General features: G+C 59.2%; 1 protein-coding gene and 1 long non-coding RNA gene across 2 annotated transcripts in view; one reads left to right on the top strand and one right to left on the bottom strand.

Moving 5' to 3' along the window:
* Nucleotides 1-4,824, bottom strand: part of LOC103679004 — a 16,501-nt gene extending 11,677 nt beyond the window's left edge. Inside the window, exon 1 of the long non-coding RNA XR_572796.2 lies at nucleotides 4,391-4,824. This is a non-coding gene — a long non-coding RNA (uncharacterized LOC103679004). The remainder of the gene's footprint in view (nucleotides 1-4,390) is intronic.
* LOXL1 (lysyl oxidase like 1) overlaps nucleotides 1-20,413 on the top strand; it is a 25,385-nt gene that overhangs the window by 1,650 nt on the left and 3,322 nt on the right. Inside the window, exons 2-6 of the mRNA XM_040643009.1 lie at nucleotides 13,340-13,448; nucleotides 16,339-16,476; nucleotides 16,920-17,076; nucleotides 17,593-17,688; nucleotides 19,294-19,409. Of these exons, the coding sequence (XP_040498943.1) occupies nucleotides 13,340-13,448; nucleotides 16,339-16,476; nucleotides 16,920-17,076; nucleotides 17,593-17,688; nucleotides 19,294-19,409 (616 nt within the window). The remainder of the gene's footprint in view (nucleotides 1-13,339; nucleotides 13,449-16,338; nucleotides 16,477-16,919; nucleotides 17,077-17,592; nucleotides 17,689-19,293; nucleotides 19,410-20,413) is intronic.

Genomic DNA, 20,413 nt, shown 5'->3' with positions numbered 1-20,413 from the left:
CAGGCGGGCCTAGGCTCTGACCCTGGCTGGAGGGGTTGGGAGCAGAGGGACTGGCTGGGCTTGGCCAGGAGGCACCTTCCAGACCTCTTTTGGGTCATCTGGGGACAAAGGGAAGGAGTGCTTCTCCCTGCCCCTCCCTCATTTCGGTAGGGCACGTCGTCCACCCCTGGAGGTGCCCCTATGCCAGCCTCACAGGGTGAAGCAGGGAGCATCAGCATCAGAAACCTGGGTCTTCAGGGTCAGAAAGGCCTTAGAGGTTGCCCCGGGAGGTGTGGCAAGGTCCCAGTCACTAGCACCTGCGAGCTTGGCCTGGATCAGCAGGAGGTTAGGGAGGCGGCTTTTGCCCCAGGCCGGAGTCCAGACTAGATGACAGGAGTTCAGTTAGGGGGACCCTTCCAGACTGGAGAGGTAGTGAGGCACTGGCCTGGGTGCAGAATTTACGGTCCAAAAGCTCAGAAATCAAAAAAGGTAATATTTTAATGCCTTTTAGGTCAAAACTAATGCAAACATCTAAAAAAAACCCCTGTGATGAACAAAATATCCAGCTTTTAAGTAGAATTAGTCATGGTGCCACGCTAAGCCATATCGGAGCCTGAGGCAAATTGATCCTGTCTTTATTTGAAATTTTGATATTCTGCTCATCACAGATTTTTCTGGCACTGATTTTGATTTTTAAAAGTATTGCCGCAAATACTACTTCTCTTGGCTACCGAGTATTTTTGGTGTCCAGGCCAGTGCCTCGCTCATTTCACTCAGCTCACTGTAGTCCTGGTCCTGGGGGAGAGCCCCAGGAGGGAGCTGTAGGCAGGCCTCCCTCCGGCATTTTCTGGGGGGAGGGGGGACATGAAGATACGACCCAAGCCATCTGTCCAGGAGAATACAGCGAAGGGGCAGCTTTCCTTCTTCGGACGAACAACTCCACACATGCCATTCTCAGATGAACTACCGTGGGAAGAGCCAAGGCTAGATGGCTACAGGCCCAGCCTCTGCTGTCCTAGAATTCCCCTTTCTACCTCTGTGTCTGCAAGTCCGAAGTCAGCTTCAGTCAAGGTTTCCCGTTCAGTCCCTTCAGGCTGCCATCAGTGCCCCAATTCTCTGCTCCACACCGAGGTTGCCAGGCCAGGCTCGCTAGGTGAGGGCTGAGCCCGGCAGGACACAGGGGCACAGGCACAACAGCCCCAGCCTTTGCTTCTCTCTGCCTCTGTCAGCTCAGGGACTGCTGCCTGGTCTCCAGCCGCACTGACCTGGGTGACAGGCTGCTGCTTGGGGGTGTGGGGGAGGTTGTCTGTCTCTGTCGGGGCTGCTGGAGCCCAAGGCTAGGGAAGAGGAGTTTCCCCACTGGTAGCACCCACTCCCTCACATCCACGACATAGCACTCAAGTTGGATGCTGAATCCCACTTGGAGAACCTGCAGGGCCTCGGGACAGGAGCCGGATGGGGGGCCCTTCTGCAATGTGATGAAGGATGTGTCCTACTGCCCACCATGGCCTCACCCACATCTGGTCCTCACTGAGACTTGCTACATTCCTGCCCATCTAAGCTGGGCATCGTCTGCTCCTAGAGCTCCTTGGAGGAGAGGGCATCCCACCTTATAGGGTGCTAAGCTTTCACGGTGGCTTTTCTTAGGATCCATGACCTCAGAGTAGGGCTCAGCCGGAAGTGCCCCACTTGTAGGCATGGGAGAAATCTGAGGCCTCCAGGACCACAGCACTGCTCGGTAGGCCAGGGACTCAGCATCTGTGTGCCAAGTCAGTGAGGTTTTCTAGGGCCCCTCTTTGGCCTGACAGTTCTTAAAGTGCAGAGGCGACCGGCCAGGGCAAGGCCATGTCTGGAGTGGGGGTGCCCAGAGTCTCTGGTCTTGCGCCTCAGCCCCATTTGGGCTTAAAAGTGTTCATTTGGGGTTAAAAGTGTGCCGGTAAGCATCACATCCAGCCCCTGCCCTGGAGGACGCATAGCAAAGGGGACACATCAGTGCCGTGATGGGCAAGCATTAGAAGCATGAGCTAGGGAGCCCAGACGAGGGGCCTCCCCGGTCAGGGGCTAGGGGCTCAGAGAGGACTTCCCAGAGGAGGAGGTAACTGCGTCGCTGGCCATCGGCACCCTCCAGTCACTCCTTCCCCTAGTCTTGGGGGGGAGGGCTTGGGAGGGCGAGAGGGAATGTGAAGGCACAGGCTAGTGTGGGGCTCACAGAGAGACCAGAGAAGGAGCAGTACCTTCCACCCCATCATTGATTCCCCCTTCCCACCCTGTTAGGCCCAGACCATGGAAAATCCCAGTTAAGAGAAGGCCAAGCCTTGTGCTTGAGATCAGACCCCCAGGCCTGGTGTGGGAGTCCAGGGCAGATTCTCTGGGACTGACCTCATTCCTCCTGGCCACACACCCAGGGGTCTGAGGCTGGTGCTGGCAGCCTGTGTGTGTGTGGGCGTGGATGTGTCCTCACAACACCAAACACATGTGCGCTCCGCCCACGTCCCTCCATGTTTGGGCAGTTTCCAAGCGTCTGTCCAGAGCCCGGTTTATTCCTCTGGCGCCTGCACCCTCTTCCCTCCCACCCAGGGCTGGGGCTGCCCAGGCCTCCTGCAATCCCATTGTCTCCAACTCTGCAACTTGTAACTGGAGAGAAGACCAGGAAACAGAGGCCCAGAGAGGGTCACATACTTTGCCTGGCTCTCAGCAAATCCATGCAGACGCCTGGAGGGTAGCCGACGGCTTCCCAGGCCTAGCTGTGTCCTCTCCCTCCACTGTGCCTCTCCCTCCACCACGGCCAGGCCCTCCCTTCTTGGCCTCCTATCCCTTCTCCTACCCCTGCCCCCTGCCTCAGCTTTGGACTGAGGTGACTTGTGATCCCTGAAGACCACAGCTCTCCCCCCCAGGGCTCCCCCTTCCAGCCCCTGCCTGCTTCACCGGCCCTGGCAGCCCCGTAAAAGCAACACGGAGCAGCCTCCCTGGCCATTCTCCCGGGGCTTGCTGATGTCTGCACCAGCCTTGCCTGGCGTGGTCCTCCACCCCCGTCCTCACATGGCCAATCAGAGCCCAGGAGGAAGCTCTGGCTGCCTCCTCGCTGGTCCCCTGCTCCCAGCCTCTCCCTGGCCAGTCCCTCTACACGTGGGGCAGATAAAGTCCTGCAGAGCTGATCGTATTATTCTCCTGCTCAAGAACGTTCTATGGCTCCCGAAGGCCTTCAGGACAAAATAAATGCCTTAGCCCACTGCTCCAGAAGCAGAGGCACTGCCTTCCTTTCCTTCTCCCTGTCTCACATCTCCACAGCCTGACGGCAACCAGGCAGCTCCCCAACCCAGAGGTGTCACCTCCTTGCACACCCAGAGGTGTTCCTAGTGTACTTCCCTCTCCATCTAGCCTCCCGCACCCAAGAAGCCAGACAGGACCCCTTTGTCCCTGAGAGCAGCCCTGACTCCCTGCCCCCATCCTTACACCTGGGCCAGCTCCCCACCCCCGCCTCCCCTTCTCCAGGTCACCTCCCTACCTCCATGGGGCTTGGAGTAGATGCAGGGAAGGACAGAAGCTGGCCGTACCCAAAAAACGTCCAGAGTTCGAGCCCCAGGATGGGGATGATAGTAACAACCCCGCCGTCTGCTGAAGAGCACCCGCCTAGCTGGGCCGCTGAAATGTGCAATGTCTATCACCCTCACAGCCTCCTGGAGAGGCGGGGACTGGGGACGGCACTCCTCTGGTGCGGAGACAGCAGAGACCTAGGGAGGTCTCTCAGCTGGCGCGGCCAAGCCTGTCGTCTCTGCCCTGCACCCAGACGACCCTAGGAGGACCCACACTCTCCCTGTGAGCCAGGTGGGGCGGGCCAAGCGCTGCGGCCTCCTCCAGCAGCTCTCTGGGCCTCAGTTTCCCCAGCTGCAGCCAGGGGAGGGAGAATGACGCCGGCATTTGTGGGCACTTTACGCATCACTGCCCTTAATTTCCACAGTGACCCCACAAGCCGGGTACTGTTCTCTGTCCCGTCTCATAAGGTGACAGGCTCGTTTGCTGATGTTCACACGGCCTCTTAGTCGTGAAACCAGGTTGTGAGTCTGCATGAACCCCCATACTGAGTCCTTGACCATCAGACGTAATTTTGTTGAACGTGATGGATTCTGGCTCCTGCTGCACACCTCACTTATTCGCTCCTTTACATACTCGCCTGTTCACGGTGCTCCAGGCATGGGTTGTGACAGGGTGAGTTGGGCCGGCGGATCTGCAAGGCTTGGGAAGCAGAGCCCCTTCCCCGTGTGGTGTTTGCGAAGACTTGCCATTCTCACTCCAGACTCTGGAAGACTTACGTCACAAGCACTTACACCGTGCTTTCTCAGTGTCTTCTACCCTTCCTGGAGCTTTATGATTGGAGTCCATTAATCCTCGGGCAACCCTAGATACTACTTACCATCCCCATTTTGCAGATGAGTAAACTGAGGCTCTCAGAGGTTAAGTGGCTTGTCCAGGGTCACATCACAGGTGACTGGTGAGCCAGAATCACAGCTCAGCCTCCCTTCTTCCTTCCCTGAGGTTGTCTCGGGTGCTTCTTCAGAAAGAAACGGAGTCTTGAGGCTGAGGAAGCTGTCGTGAGGGGTCAGACGAGCTATGGAGACAGAGGGACCTGGGTCATCTTCCTGCTCCCCTGTTTGGCTGAAGGTCACTAGTGTCGGAACAAACAAGTTGTGTCCCGAGCAGCCGCATCTCAGGCAGACTTCCTGTCTCCTCTGTTATCATCCGCTTGCAAAGCCACATCCTCTCTCCCCTGGTCTCACAAGGGACCGTCCCTGCAAAAAGAGGCGGCTCCTATTTGAAATAACAATCATAGAAGCTGGTATTTCTTGAACACTGTACTGTGCGCCAGACTCCGTGCTAAGCACTGGGTTTTCGTTTTCTCATTTAGTGCCCCCAGCAGCCCCGGGAGGGAGATAGTGTTACACCCCCACCCCACTCCCACCCCCCACCCCCGCCATAAGGACCAGGAGCCCGAGGCTAGAGAAGCCTAGTAACTCATCTGAGGTCTCAGTGCATCAGCGGCCAGGCTGGGAGCCAGGCCAGCCCTCTGGGCCCTCTGCGCTGCCAGACGGCCCGGCCTCTCTGCCCCTGCCCCTCAGGGAAGGCTATCTCTTGTTTCTCTCAGGTCTAAAACCCTGGAAAACCCAAATTTGGACTTTTGCCTTGAGTTTGCAGGCCCCACAGGCCTTTGGGGTGGTAGCAGAGCAGGGTGAGGGATCATTAGGGCCTTAGGGGTGTCCCTCCTCCTCCCTTCTTTCCTAACCCCAGGGGTCCCCATCTCAGTATCCTGTCATTTCTGAAGGTGCGGATACACATGCGCGTGCGCGCGCACACACACACACACACACACACACTCACACTGCCAGTAGTCCCAACCTGAGTCCACCCCACTCCTGTCCAAGCCAAGAACACATGGAAAACTCCCCAGGGCAGTGCTGGAATGGCAGGGGGTGGGGGGAGGAGGAGACGGGTGGTCCGCCCGGGCAGCCCACACCTGCTTCCAATTCCTGTGCCGGGCATTCCTGCGGAGCGGCGGTCGGCTCGGAGGCCGGAAGGAGAGGCTAGGTCTGGTCCCCTCCCCTGCTCTGACCTAACAGCCTCCTCGCCACAGACAGCTGGACCCAGAGGGCCCTTCTGTATGGACTCAGGATTACAGGGCCGGCTTGGGCCTGGCTCCCTCGCCCCCTTGCTGACGAGCACTCAGCCAACGGGCATCTCAGTGGCACCTGGAAATGGGCTGGTGCTGGTGTCAGAACGTCAGAGCAGGAAGGGACTCAGGCGGGGAAGGCGAGGTCCCAGAGGCTTTTGCCATCAAAGCCTCAGGAGAAAACCCACCCTTCCTCCTCCTTGTAGACCAACGGCAACCATGGGTCTTCCACCTCCAAAGCTACTCCTTTTTCAGAAGAAAGGACTTGTGGAATCAGTCCCCGCCTTTGCTTGATAATGAAGACCGCACATGCAGGCAGAGGCCCCCAGACCCCACAGGTGTTTGCGCCTGTGCTCCCGGGGCCCGCAGGCTCCAGGCCCCCCGAGCTGCGCACAGAGAAGTCACGGTGCGCCAGACCCAGGCCTGTCCTCACCGAGGTCTCTGCCCCGGGTTGCAGGGGCCCAAGCCCCCCACCATCTCACCAGTCTCTCCTGCTTGCACCTGCTGTGCGCCAGCACCTGGGCCCACAGCTGGGCAGCAGGCAAAGGACAGTCCCACCCACCCCCAGGGCTCCGACGAGAGCAGATAGCCTCTCGGAGGAAATTGATCCATTCAGGAACTTACTGCGTGCTGGGCCCAGGCTGGAGCTGAGTATGCCTTTGCGGAAAGAAAGAGACAAAACCCTTGCCTTTGCGGACATTATATTTTCCTGCATAAACCTAATAAATAGGGAAATAATAGAATGTGGTAAGGCCTGTGGGAAAGTAGAGCTAACTAAGATGGGGGGGGGGCAGGTTGCAAAGCTGGTTAAGGCCTGCCTCCTGAAGGTGACATTTGAGAGAGGCAAAGGAGGCATTGAGTGAGGCGTGCTGCGATCAGGAAGAGCATTCCAGAAAGGGGAAACAGCCAGTGCAAAGCCCCGGGGCAGGAATTCCCTGGGGGTTTCGAGTGTGTTCTGGTCTGGTTAGAGCAGAGCAGAACGGGAGGGGAGGGGGGTGAGAGGAGGCTGGCCAGAGAGGGAGCAGGACCGTGGAGGCCCCTGGGAGGACTTGGGCTTTTCCTCTCCCTGCGTTGGGGAGCTACTGCAGGCTGTGAGCTGAGCAGTGACATTGCAAGGGAGTCCCTGACCACTACGCTGGGCTGGGCGTGGGGAGGCAGGCAGGAGACTGAGGGGAGGCTGGTAGGGAGATGCAGGCGGGGATAGCAACGGAGGCGGTGGGAAGTCAGATTCAGGACCTAGTCTGGAGATGGAGCTGACGGGATTTCCCAATGGGCTGGAAGTGGGGTGTAAGAGGAAGACGGGTCAACACGAGGGTTTGTAGCGTGCGCAGCTGGAAGGATGAAGCTGCCACGAGCTGAGATGGGAAGACAGGGGGCTGAGCAGGGTTTCTAAGAAAGATGAAAGTTCAAGTCACTGTGAAGGGCCTGAGGGCCAAGGAGGGACCCAGGGGAAGCATCTGCCAGGGCCCGCAGGGGAGCGGAGGGCAGCAGGGGCCTGGGTTCACAGCGCGGACGAGTGCGAGGGAGTGACGCGTGCAAGGAGGCAGCAGACTGGCTTGGCCAGGGCGGAGGGTAGCTGACCTCCCCAAAGGTTCACAGCGGCCTGCTCCCGGCTCCGCCCAGCCTGCGTCCCGGGCTGTCACTGAACTGAACACTCACAGATCCCCTCCTCGGACTTGGCCCCTGCCGCACAGGGGGGTGAGGCAGTCGCCACCCCTGGACTGTCTCTGCCCATCGAGAGGGGGCAACAGACGTGTGCTGGCAGAGCGGTGGTTAGGACTGACAAGGTAGGCTTTGGGGCCTAAAGACTGTGAACCCCTGCAAGGCCGTGTGTGTGTGTGTGTGTGTGTGTGTGTGTGTACGCACGTGTGCATGTGTAGAATTCCAAGACAAGGCACCAATGGCGTCAGAGGCCGGGGCAGAAGAGGTCTGGTGTGCGAGGGAGCTGACTCCTGGCCCTTAGGGCTATGAGATCTGGAAGGCCGGGTTAAAGCCAGACCACAGAAGGCCTTAGCTGCCACCCTGAGAAGTCTGGGCCCGATTCTGTAGGCAGTGGGGAGCCCCTGCAGGTTCTGGGCCTGGCAGTATGGCCATCACAGCTCCTTTGCCTGGGCTAGGACTGCCGCTTCGCGTCAGGCTGTGGCGAATCCCGCAGCCACCTTGCCAACCTGCTCATGGCACAGGTGCGGCCCCACTGGGTCAGCCCTGACATTTTAATGTCCTGATGATGAGATGATGTCGCAGGGCTCGGAGCTGCGAGCTCCCGCCCTGGAGGCCCTGGCCACTCATCTTTATGCAAGGCCGAGATCTATGAGCTTGCTGCTTGCCCTAGGCAAGGGCTCCTCTGGAGTCTGGCTGATGAGCTGAACCCCCCCCCCCCAAATCTCACAGCCCGCTGACCGCTTCCTGCTGGACCTGGTTTATCCTCCAGCCCCAGGCTCATGAGATGAGGGCGATTTGGCGCTCCGCTTTCCTTCATCAGCTGCTTGTGAGCCGGAGGCCTGGGGAGGAAAGAGTTCAAAGGAGCCGAGGTTTATGGAACCCACAGAAAGGGGGGAAGCCAAGAGGGAAACAGGTGAGGTGTGGGCAAGTGACAGGAATGTAACCGCACTGGGCGGCCTCCAGGAGCCGCTGAGTGGGAGGGACCAGAGTTCTTCTGAAGCCGGAAGGATTTAGGTCAGACAGTGGGAGAATTTCCTGGCTGCTGAAGTACCCTCGGTAGAGGTTGTAAGAGGTCTTGGGCTCTTGCCCGCGGTGAGGGAAGAGACTGACTAGCTCCTGAAAAGTGTTTTCATCTCCAACTGTTTTTGAAGGCGTCGAACCGCTCACCGCAGGTTAGCGTTGTCTCTCCATGTCCAGATGGGGAAGCTGAGCCTAAGAAAAGTGAAGGGTTTATACACCGGGGAATTGGATGAGGTGGCAAACTTGCCTTCTGGAGTCTTTCCCGGAGAAGGCCCCAGGTCCGGCCGTGGAAGAGGGAGACAGGCCCCCGGTTCCCGTGGGCCGACATGTGGGCCAGCCTAGGGTGGGGAGCATGGCGGGCTGGGCTTGAGTGCCTCGTGAAGGGGCCGGGATCCCCCTCAGAGGAAAATCCAGGGATGGAGCAGTCTTCGCTGCCCTGGAGGGTCTGACGGGACCCCTCCAAGGCTGCCTGCAGAATGCCCTTGGGACCCGATTCCCTTACCCCCGGCCCCTCCCCAGCAGAGCAGCCTGGCTCCAGCCATCCCCAGGGCCTTTACTGCCCTCTGCCTCTGGGTCCCTCCAGCCCTGGCCCAGACTGTGCAGCCTGAATCCCTGTGTGCCCAACCCCCCTGGTCAGCACTTGGCTTCTGGGGAACAGTGCCCACCGGGGCCTGGCCCAGAGCTCTTCCAGGCCTAGAGTGGGGTAGAGGACAGTCAGAGCTGGGTAAAGGAGGCGGTGGGGCCTGGCGGGGGGGCAGGTCTGCCCCAGGTCTCACAGAAAGTCTGTGACAGAGGAGGGTAAGAAGCCAGGCTCCTGTCTCCCTCCTGGGAGGGGAAGGTGAGATGCTGATGGTGACCAGCAACTCCTTGGGCAGCCTGAGCAAACCATGCACCCGGACTCTCTGTGGCTGGCCCCACCTTGGGGGCCCAACCCCACAAGACCGGCCATATTAGCCATGGAGGGCACACACTGTGGAGTCCTGTTTAGCCATGACAAATCGTGGGCTAGGTCGGCTTTCAGAGTTTATACATTGACTGAAAAATCAAGAAACGAATGAGATTCTAAGACAATATCATTTATATGCTCTAAGAATGCATGCCCACCTCCAACACACTGCAGATTTTATAGAGACACAAATGTGCAAGGACATATCGGAGGGTCGGACACCAGTGAAGGTCAAAAAACACGTTATTCCAAGAGAGGGGCCTCGCCCAGACCAGCAATAATGGTTAGTTTGCTCTGACATGAGAATTATAATTAATTCAGTCTCCGCAGGTAGAGAAATGGGGGTCTCTGGGAGATGTTCTCATTGGAACCCCCTATAGAGTCTCCAGTGCCAGGTCCCAGGGCTGGATGATTCCATATATTCTGGATAAAAGATTCCAGCCCCTCCTCAGAATGACATCCCCACGACTGGGTGTTCTCCCTGCTTTCTGAGTAAGCCTTACCCACTCTCGAGGGCCTTCCGCACACTTCTCGGGATGGTGGGTGGGCACATGGTCGCTGTGTAGCTGTGCTTCGGGCAACATGGGCCAGCCTGCCTGGAGGGCCTGGTCGTACCCTCTAAGCTGGAAGCAGCAAACCAATCCCCTATCCCTACGTCTGCAAGCCCCTGCTCACGCCTTCCCTCCCCTGCTTCTAGCAACACAGGGGTGCCCCCCAAGTCCCAGCCCCCTGGGACTGAGAGCCCAAGCGTGGGGGTCCGCTGCTGATGGAAGCTGATGGGATACCTTGTAGGAGAGCAGGCGGAGAAGGAGGCATCATGCCAGCTGAGGGAGGGGCCTGCGGTGCCCAGGGACCTCTGCAGGGGGTCCCCTCCTCTGACCAGGGTAGGGGGACCCAGCCTGAACTCCCAAGGCTACTCTCTTTTCCAGCGGCTTCCCCCAGTGTGACAGTGGTGGAGCATGGCCAGGGGGAGCCAGTTAGGGGGGACACAGGACCCCTGGGATGGCCAGAGATACAAAACAGAGAAAATAAAATAATGATAAGAGTGATTCCATTTAAGGTCTAGAAAAGGCATCACTACCTACAGTGGTTAAAAAGCAGAGTAATGGTTACTTGGGGTGGTGGAGGAGGAGAGGGGGATTTATTGGGAAGGAACGGGAGGGAACTTTCAGGGATGATGGAAACAATGTGTAGCTTGATGGTGGTGTCACACCGTGTGCACCATTTGTCAAAACTTACCAAACTGTAAGTCTGCATTTGACTGTGTATAGATTATACTTCCAAAGAGTTCATTTTTATAAAAAGAGTATTAAGTGGAGTCCTAGGAGGAGGTGGGGAGCGTCTCCGAGGGCTGCTCCCACCCGCTGTGCAACCACAGACAAATTCATTGCCCTCTCTGAGCCTTGGTCCCTCCAGCACCCCCGTGTGCCCTGCTGCCTTGTGGGGGACGGGCTGCGGAGCACGCTCAAATCACTGGAACAGTAAAGCATCTAGCCACTAATCATTAAAGAAACTTGCCTGACAGGGGCCAATGTGACAGGGCAGTCAGTCAGCCCCAAAGCATGGTGGGTTGCCTGCTAACGGGGTGAGTGGGACCTAGTCCCTGCCCTCCGAGAGCGCAGAGTCTGGAGGGGAGTAGACCCAGGTAAACACAATGAAATCTACTTATGGATCAAGACGGATTTAGTGGTGAGACAGACATACGTGCGGCCTGGAATGTCACTGCCAGGCAGGGAGGACTTCCTGGAGCAGGAGGCTTGTGTGTGGACCTGTGATTCCTCAACAGTAAGAGGAGGATGGTCATCTGTGGCCAAGGCCAGGGCTCAGACTGTGAGGACCAGCTCTGAGATGTCTGTCCCTAGTCTTCCTCCCGAACCCCCACATGTAGACGGTATAGATGCCCCTCCCGCATGGCCTTTGGAGCTTACAAAACAAAACAAAACAAAACCCACCCACTCAGAGTAAAAAAGGATTCATGATGTCAAAGCAATTCCTTAAAAACTGTTTTCAGGGCAGAGTTTTCAGTACCCAGTCGGGACGAACAATGAGGTCGCGGTTCGGAGTTGGTGATGGTATCCAGCCTCGGTGTGTTTGGAGTCAGCGTAGGACCAGGGTCGGGGTTCAGTCATAGGCCAGGAGGGGCACCAGCCCTCGCCCTCCCTCTGCATCTCTGGCCTCTTACTCAGCTGGCTCTCCAACCGTCCCCGGACTGTAGAGCCAGCTCATGGAATGGCCTGGAGAGGAAGGGTCGGGCCAGAAAAGCTTTGAGGAGACATCTGTGCATTGTTTATTGAAACCGGGCCTGGGGTGGGGGAGGCAGGCCGCCTGGTGCCAAATACTGGGTCTCAGGAGGCTTCCGGCCCAGCTCACCCACCCCCACACGTTGCTGCGGGCAAGGCACTTTGATAATGGGGAAGGGGACCACTCCTGTCTTCCTCACCTCCCCCCCGCTGGAGGCTTCCAGGTACCAGAGGGTGAGAAGCAGCTTGGCAGGGAGGTGGGCCCTTGCATTGAGGGCCCAGGGATCCCCGGGGAAATGACTGCAGGCATTCCTGGAGCTTGAGTAACGGCACCTCGGCTGGCCAAGACGGCCCCCCATCCTCACCCACCCTTGTGCTCCAAGCTTCCTCTTCATTCCGAGTAGGTGAGATCACACTGGCTGCCTGGACCAGGCTCCGGCATGAGGCCCAGGCCCAGGGTGAGCCGGGCTGGGGTCTCAGAGCCCAAGGGATGTGTGTGGGAGGGTCTGCCTCACCCTCAGGACCCGAAAGCTGACAAGAGGGTTTTGGCAGCAACAAGAGGGTCTGGAATGCTGTCTGCATGACTCAAGTCTCCGCACCTTACTTGCCCCCCAAGAGCAGAGGGCTTGACAGAAACTGGGGAGCCACCGGTAGCCACATGTCCTTGCTTAACTGCCAGAGTCCTGGGAGCCTGAGGGTGAGGGGACAGAGAGGCCCCAGGCTCACTCACCCTGAGGTCAGTGGCCAAGCTGGGGGAGAGCCCAGTGCTCTGGAGTCCCCCTGCCCACGTCCTCCCCCATCCCGTGCCCCATCCCTCCTGCACTCCCAGCAACCAGCTCGGATCGTTCCTTCTTTCTTCCAGTGCGGATAGGGTCCGGACACCTGAGTTTGGTTTCTGCTAATTCCTAATAACGCATGCTCCCTGGGACCAACTCAGACACGGAGGTGAGGGAGGTGCAGCGTGGACAGGCCCCTGGCTCTAGCGCGTCCCGGGGAGCGAGTGATCACAGGGCCTGAGCAGACTGCAGACTTCCCCAGGGCCCTGCAGGGGAGGCAGCCGGGCCCCTCAGGTTGGAGGCCAGAGGATGCAGACAGGGGAGGGTGCGGTCAGGTCTGGGGGCCGATGGCAAGAAGGAAGAATTCTGAGAAGGTCGGGCTGGGTGCCCAGGCCGAGAATCCTGCCCTGTCAGCAGCCTACTCTAGGGATGTGTTTCCCTGCTTGCCCTTCCCTTCCTGCGCGCCCGCTTGTGCCGACCAACATCCACCTGGCTCTGCCCGTGAGCTTTCTGGGAGCCACTTGCGGCCAGAGCCCAGGGCTCTCCTGGTGGTTCAGGAAGACTGCTGGCTGCAGAGGGCATCCGGGGGCTGGTGTCCAAGGCCTGGGGAACGAGGACATGGAGGGAGTGCCTCTGTCAGGAAATTGCTTGGTTCACTCAGTCCTGCCTCCAGGCCCCTGTTCCCGCAGCTCGCCCTGCCAACTATACCCTTGCCTGTTCTCCGGCTCACCAGACTCCTTCCTGCCTCCCAGACCTCGCTCCTGTCCCAGCTCTTCCAGGGATTCTCAGGGGCTCCCACAGCACAGAGCTCCACAAGTGAGCCCCCGTTCCCTGACCTCCGTGGCCCACACCTGAGCCCAGAGGGAATTGTTCCAATTACACCCCTTGCTCAGGTTAGGAGGCTTCTCGGAGGAGGCGACAGCCTGTATAGAGGAAGGAGAATGGTAAAGGGTGCTTGGGGTTGGGGAGGTCTCTGGGCATTAGCCGTGGCCAGCCTGACACCCCTTGACGCCAACTCTTGCCCCCTCCTCCGTGTCTCCCACTCCATCTCCAGGCCTCCCTGACTTGGTCCCGGACCCCAACTACGTGCAAGCGTCCACTTATGTGCAGAGAGCCCATCTGTACTCCCTGCGCTGTGCTGCGGAGGAGAAGTGTCTGGCCAGGTGAGGGGCTGAGGCTGAGGTGGGGGATGTAGGGACAGTCTCGGGGCGGTCACCCAGAACCCGCGCTCATGCCGGCCAGGCTGCACACAAGCCGAATGACCCTGGCCAAGCCCTGAGCCCCTCGGTACCCTGACATCTTCGTCTGTGAGTCTCACCTGCTCCCAGGGAGCCGGGAGGGGAAGGGGACAAGCGAGCATGTCTGTTCAGGTCACTATACAGGGAACTTTACCATGGCATTGAACCTTCGCAGCAGCCCTGAAGGTATGTGCTTTTCCAGTCAGGCAGCTGAGGAGCAAAGAGAGGAACTAGAACCTTCCCACTCCGAGCTGCCCCATGAGAACGTGCTCCCACAGGGACCCAGGGAAGTCCAGTGGGGGAATAGCCTTCAGGATAGTGGGCAGGAGTGCGGGACCGTCTCCACGGAGGACAGCTGTGGCTCTCCCGGCGGGCCAGGGGACACGGTGACAAAGAGGCCTCAGTGATGTGTGGCAGTGGAGAGAGAGGGCGAGGAGACCAGTCTGCAAGACCTCAGAAGGGGAGCCCAGCCAGCTCCCCCTTATTCCTGGGTGACTCTCCCTCCTGCAGAGCTCGCTTCTAATGTATTAACCTCAAATATTCTGGTCAAATACATGTGCATCGGGACATCCCCCTGTGCTAAAAGCATTAGCTAAAGATGACACTGTCCTGCCTCGTCTGTTGACATCCCTCTGTGTTGGACAGCACCTATTTTTCTTAATTACTTGCTGCCTTTTCGTTTGTTTGTTTTTGCATTTTAAGTCTTTATTTGCTTTTACTCTTCAGTATCTGGGAAGCCCTTGGGAATCTCAGCCTTTCCCCGCTTCCGGAACTGCCGCCCCTCAGAGTAGCTCCCCCGCAGGGCCTTCTCTAGCCATAACAAGATCAGGCACTTGCACCAGAATGTAGCTTTGCTCACTGCTCCCTTGGCCAGAATGTCTTGCCCTTGATCGTGGGTAACCAAAACCACGGAAAGCGAGACCGCGGATGGGGGTCCACTGTAGCGCTCAGCCAGCCTGTGCAGTCAGGTCTGGTCTCGTCAGTTGTCCCTGGCAAGAGAGCATCGTGGTCATGTTGCCGCCACAACGCCCCCAGCAGGGAGCACCTCACAGCCTCCACGGCAGTCCACCGAGGCCGAGTTTCGAGGTGTTTGAGTCAAAGCCAGATTATCGCTCTGGTCTTCACAGAGCATCCTGCGGGCCCAGACCTGAGCTCCCCGACAGACTGGGGAGGGGGCAGCCTGGTCCCGGTCCTGGTCCACTGGAGCGGGGCCCCTCAGCCGCCCTGATGACAGGACCCAGCCGCAGAGAGTGGGAGGAGAGCTGGCGTGAGCAGCCGTCAGGCCGGAGCTGTCAGGGGAGGTCCGAGGAGGGAATGGTCAGAGGAAGAAAGGCACTGCCAGGCCGGGCAGCAGGGGCAGCGGGGCGCGGGGCACAGACCGACAGCCCCAGCAGAACCACGGCTGGGGCGGCTGGGCCCTCTGAGATCGTCGAAAGTACGCGCCGCAGAGCTGCCAGTGCCCAGACCGCGGCAGAACCCAGACGAGGCAAGGGTCTCGCTCCAAGTCTCACCGCGACTCTGTGGCCAAGCTGGGCCTCGAACCTCGGCCCTGATGGGTTCCCACGGTGTGCTGAGCCGAACAGAAGGGCAGGATTGAACTGAACAGAGGGAAGGAGGATGTTTTGTTCCAACCCAGACACAGACAGATTCCAAGCCTCCCCCAGACAAGGCCAAGGGCCTTACGTCCTGGCAGACAGGAGCCCGCACGCCTGTTGTGCAGACATCCTCTCGGAGAGAGAGCTAATCCCTACAACTGGCCGCCTCCTGCCTCTGGCTTCAGGACCCAGACCTTACCGAGTGCCAGGGAAGTGCCCCGAGGCCGGCCAGGACAGCTGTCAGCAGTCCTCTGGGGAAGGGAGGAGCCTCAGTCGCTGCTGCGCACGTGTGTGTCTGTGTGTGTCTGTCTGTCTGTCTCCCCTTGCTGCTGCCCCTCATTCCTCTCTCTCTCTCCTCTTCTCGCAAAGCCCCTCTCAGTTGGGAATTAGGGGTCGGAAAGCACATTGTGAGCAGGCCATCTGCAGCAGACCCCAGCTCCCCAAACAGAAAAGGGCAGGTCGCTGGCCGGCAGCCACGCAGTCAGAGAAAGGTGGCCTAGTCACACTGCCTAGCTCAGGGGGCCTGTGGTATCAGGCTGGGCCACAGGAGGTGCCGTTAGAGTTCACAGGCAGTCAAGATGCCTCTACTTGAGGCCATCAAGACAGACTTCCTGGAGGAGGGAACCTGAGTTAGGCCTAGGAGGCTGGGTGAGTTCCGGGTCAAATGAACAGCACAGGCAGCAGTACAGATGAGCAGGAGTGAAGTCTGCTTGAGAAAGTGTTTGGAGCCGGAACCCCAGGATGTGTGGGGAGCAGCAGGGCGGACAGGAACAGGAAAGTGAAGAGGCTTTGACACTGAAGAGCCCGAGCGTGTTTCTTAGGCCCGTACATGAGATGTGGCGTACTTTGGTCAACAGTCAGGGCTCTGTCCACTTATCAGAATCTCCTGGATAAGGGCCACTTTTAAAAAGCCCTCCAAAGATTTTGATATGCCCCCCCCCCCAGGCTGTCACCAGCAGAGAGTCACCTGCAGGTGTGATTGTCCTTGTTGGGCCCAATGCCACTTCAGAAAGACTTCCTTGGTAGCTGCTGGCCACGTGCTGAAAGCCAGAAAGGAGGGGACTGGCCGGCCCAGGTGCTCGGGAGAGATGGGGAGAGGCCTAAGCCTCGGCCACAGGACGGGGAGTCCGTTGAGAGGATCTTCAGGGACAAGTCGGCCCATTCTGGGTGTTGGTGTCACAGGACCCAGCCCCACTCCGGTCTCCCACCTGTCCCTGCAGCACAGCCTACACCCCCGAGGCCACCGACTACGACGTGCGGGTGCTGCTACGCTTCCCCCAGCGCGTGAAGAACCAGGGCACCGCGGACTTCCTCCCGAACCGGCCGCGGCACACGTGGGAGTGGCACAGCTGCCACCAGTGAGTGGGGCCCCTCCTGCGGGCCGGGCACCTCGGTGCCTGAGCTCCTCCCCCTGCTGGTGCTCTGCGAGGAGCACGTGCTGGTGGGAGGACCTGCCGTGATTGCACCACGGGGGCAAGAGCTCTTTAGCAAAAGCTCGACTGGAAGAGGATGGGTCTTCAGGGATGGAAATGTCTAGAACACAGGGAATGGCCCACAGGAAGCTAGTCCAGGTGGGAGCCTGACAAGGAAGTGAGGAGTCCCGAGGAGGTGCTCTCCCAGGGTGATCTGGCTAGCTGGGGAGCCCCAGAGACCCTGCCCTGGGGGACACAGGGGACCAAGGAGCCCCGGGAGCCCAGACTGGTCAGGTGGCCATGTCACCGCAGGCTTACCAGGACCGTCTCAGGAAGCCCAGGCGTGACCAGGCCCCCTTCCCTCTCCTCCCCCTGTCCTGTGCCCCCAGACACTACCACAGCATGGATGAGTTCAGCCACTATGACCTGCTGGATGCAGCCACGGGCAAGAAGGTGGCTGAGGGCCACAAGGCCAGCTTCTGCCTGGAGGACAGCACCTGTGACTTCGGCAACCTCAAGCGCTACGCGTGCACCTCTCACACGCAGGTCCGGCTGGGTGCGAGGGCCAGGGTGGGGACCCAGGAGTGTGGGGACGAAGCGCTGCCCAGGGGAGCGGCTGGGCCAGTGCCGGGGCTCCTGGCCGCTCCGCTCAGTGGGAGCAAGGGTCTTCTCACCAGTCATCAGGTCGCTACGGGGTCCCTTCCTGCATTGCTCCCAGGCATGTCTGCCGCTGGAAAGAAAGGAGCATTCCAACGAAGTCTAGACGGCATGGTGTTCTGTTGTCTGTTGGTCCACCCAAATCCACCTTTCTGTCGGTCTGGCCAGGCATCACGGAACGTCTCTCTGTCCTGACTGTCTCTTCATCTGTTCCTCCATCCAACTCTCCAGGCATCCCCCTCCTTCAGTCCCTCCCACCTGGCTGTTACGCCTCCCTATTTTCAGTCTGATCCTTCCACCAGCAGGCTCTAGAAGGGAGGAAGGAGGGGCCCAGATTGCTGGAGTGGCTGGGTGGCTCTGAGGAGTGCCCAGCACCCCAGCCTTGACTCCTGTCCCTTTTCCCAGGGCCTGAGCCCCGGCTGCTATGACACTTACAACGCGGACATCGACTGCCAGTGGATTGACATAACCGATGTGCAGCCCGGAAACTACATCCTCAAGGTGGGTCTCCCGGTCTGGGGCGCCCCCTCCCACCTGCCGCTCCTGCTCCGTGTCCCTGCCTCTGGGATGCACTTCAGCCTCTGGGACATTCCCCCCTCCCCAGCTGCGGACATCACGCAGAGGTCTCCTCTTCCCGTTGGAGGGTCTTAGCCTCAAGCAGGCAGAGCCTCCCTTTCCGTAAAGACAAGGAAGCTTTGGCCCGGGTGTGGCGATGCTAGGGGAGGTAGTGACGCTGTCTTCCCTAGGCGACAGAGGACTTGGAAAGCTCTGCGGTGCACCCCCCTGTCTGCAGACAGGGGAGGCTTTGTGCTATCTGCAAGAGGACCCTGCCGTGCTCTGAGAGAGACCCTCTGCTCCTCATAGGGACCCCTGCAAAGCCAAGGGCTCCTGGGACCAAGAGTCCCTTCTGGCCTGAACCCCTTCTCCAATGTGTACTCGTGCCGGTGCCACCTCCCTTGGGGTGGGGGGGGTAGAAAAGCATGTCAAGGACACACAGCCCAGTGTGGTTCGTCCATGCCGGCCGCGCAGACACCGGCGTATCGTGGCCTCCTGCGTGCAGGTGCGAAGACAGGGCGGGAAACCATTCTGCCCCGGGACCCCTGCTCCACACCCAAGGGCGGTAAAGATGGAGCAGTGAGCATGAAGACAGGCTTGAGATGGGCTTGGACCCGCATGAACACGGCCTGCTGGGAAAGCTGCATTTGGAACATAGCAACCCGGGAGCCCCTGGTTACGGCCGTCTGCATGCCTCCCAGCAGGCTCAGTGGGCCCCCTGCTCCGCCTCAGCCCCAGGCGCCAGGGTTGTCAGGGGTATTCTTCCCCTTCCTGTGTTCATCCACTCACCACAGGTGTACAAAGGCCCCTCTGAGTTCCAGGCACTCGGAATTCAAACCACATCGGTAATGACACTTCCTGCCCTGGGCGAGTGTGTAAAGGATTCAAAAGTAACATGTCCTTAGATGTTCTGCAGCTATCATTCTGGGTGTAGCCTACCCCAGTGCAGCCCCCCCCCCCCAGTTAATCCCACATTCAGATGGCTTCCTTGTGTCCCCACAGCTCTTCTCCAGACAAAAGGCCCAGGTTACACCTGGGCCAACATCTCAGTGAGTGTCAGGCATCCCTGGGCCCAGGGCAGGAGATGCCACCTGGCAGCGGACAGCTCTTGCCTGGGTCACCTCAGCGGACGTGTGTGGTCAAGGGTGCCAGCCTCGGACTGGGAAGACCAGGCTTGGGGCCCCTGCTCAGCCCCTCATTCACTGCGGTGTTCCCCGGGGCAGGGATTCCACCTCTCCGACCCTGAGCGCCCCACACAGGGCCCACCTGGCCTGGGCTCTGGCTCTGGGCAGCTTTCTGTCTTCCAATAGGAGTGATCTGGTGACGTTTTCTTCGACCACGAGCTGTCTCTTCTTTCCTGTCTCCGCATCTCTCCGTGTCTCTGCATCAGTGGGTCTCTGTCTCCATAGCTCTTGGTCTCAAGTGGTCTTTCTCCACCTTCCTGTCTCCTCCTCTCTGTCACCTCCATGTCTGTCTGTGCCCCCAGCACCCGCCCTGGGGCCCCGGTGAAGTGCAGCCCCCTGACCAGATCCCTCTTCCCTCCTTCGGCAGGTGCACGTGAACCCGAAGTACATCGTTCTGGAGTCAGACTTCACCAACAACGTGGTGAGATGCAGCATCCACTACACAGGCCGCTACGCCTCTGCCACAAACTGCAAAATTGTCCAGTAAGCGCTCACCCACCGCCCTCCCCGCTTCCCGCGCCGGCCGTGCGAACCGCACAGGGTGCCAGCGCCCCGCCCCGCGTCACCTTCCCAGCCAAACATGGCGGCGCGGGGGGGAGCCCCGTCCATGCCAACCCCGAGCTGAGTGCTCATGGTGGGGCCCCGGCCGCGGGCTGTTGATCCGGGGCCAGGTTGTGCGGCCCCCTAAACTCTCCAGGGGGAGCCAGCAGGAGGCAGCACAGCTGGGGGGACGTCTGCAGTCCTGGTTCCGAGCCTTCTTTGCCCCGTGACATCGGGCAGGTCGCCTCACCTCTCTGAACCACTTTTCTCAGCTACCAAAGAGGCCCTTCCCGTGTAGCCTTGTGAGATGAAAAGACTGAAAGGCCTGATGTCTGGGGTTGGAGAGCCGTCCCAGGGGTGCTCGGGGATGGCAGCTGTGTGAGCGGCAGTGTCTCTGTCCTGGGGATTAAATGAAACAGTCCCAGATTAGAACTCGCTCTGGTTGGGATGACCTGTCCCCAGGGCCGGGGCCCGGCCATACCCGAAGCTGAAGGACTCCGGCCCAGGCCTTTGGCTCATGGCTCCCCAGGCCGTGTGTCTTCAGCCTGTCTCCTGATTCCCCACGTGAAGTACTTTGCAGAGGGACCGTCTGCTTACAAACTCACCGTGAAACCCCACCCCGCTCCGCGGGAATTTACAATGGCGGGTCAGCCCAAAGCAACTCCTTTCCATTAAGACAAAAACAAAACAGGAGTAGTCCTAGAACTTCAGTCCATCAGCTGGGGGACAAAGGGCAGAGATTTCAAGGCCCAGAGAAACAAAAGTGTATGCTTATGAATGATTGACAGGTATGAAGTGTAGCCTGTGACCAAGTTCAGGGCTCAGCGTGTGTCAAGGATTAGGGCTCAGTGTGTGACCAGGATTAGGGCTCAGTGTGTGACCAGGGTCAGGACTCGGTGTCTGAGCAGGGTCAGGGCTCAGTGTGTGACCAGGATTAGGGCTCAGTG

The sequence above is a fragment of the Ursus maritimus genome, unplaced genomic scaffold, assembly GCF_017311325.1.
Source record: "Ursus maritimus isolate PB19 unplaced genomic scaffold, ASM1731132v1 scaffold_27, whole genome shotgun sequence".
Taxonomy (NCBI): Eukaryota; Metazoa; Chordata; class Mammalia; order Carnivora; family Ursidae; genus Ursus; species Ursus maritimus.
This window is presented reverse-complemented; position numbering and strand designations above follow the sequence as displayed.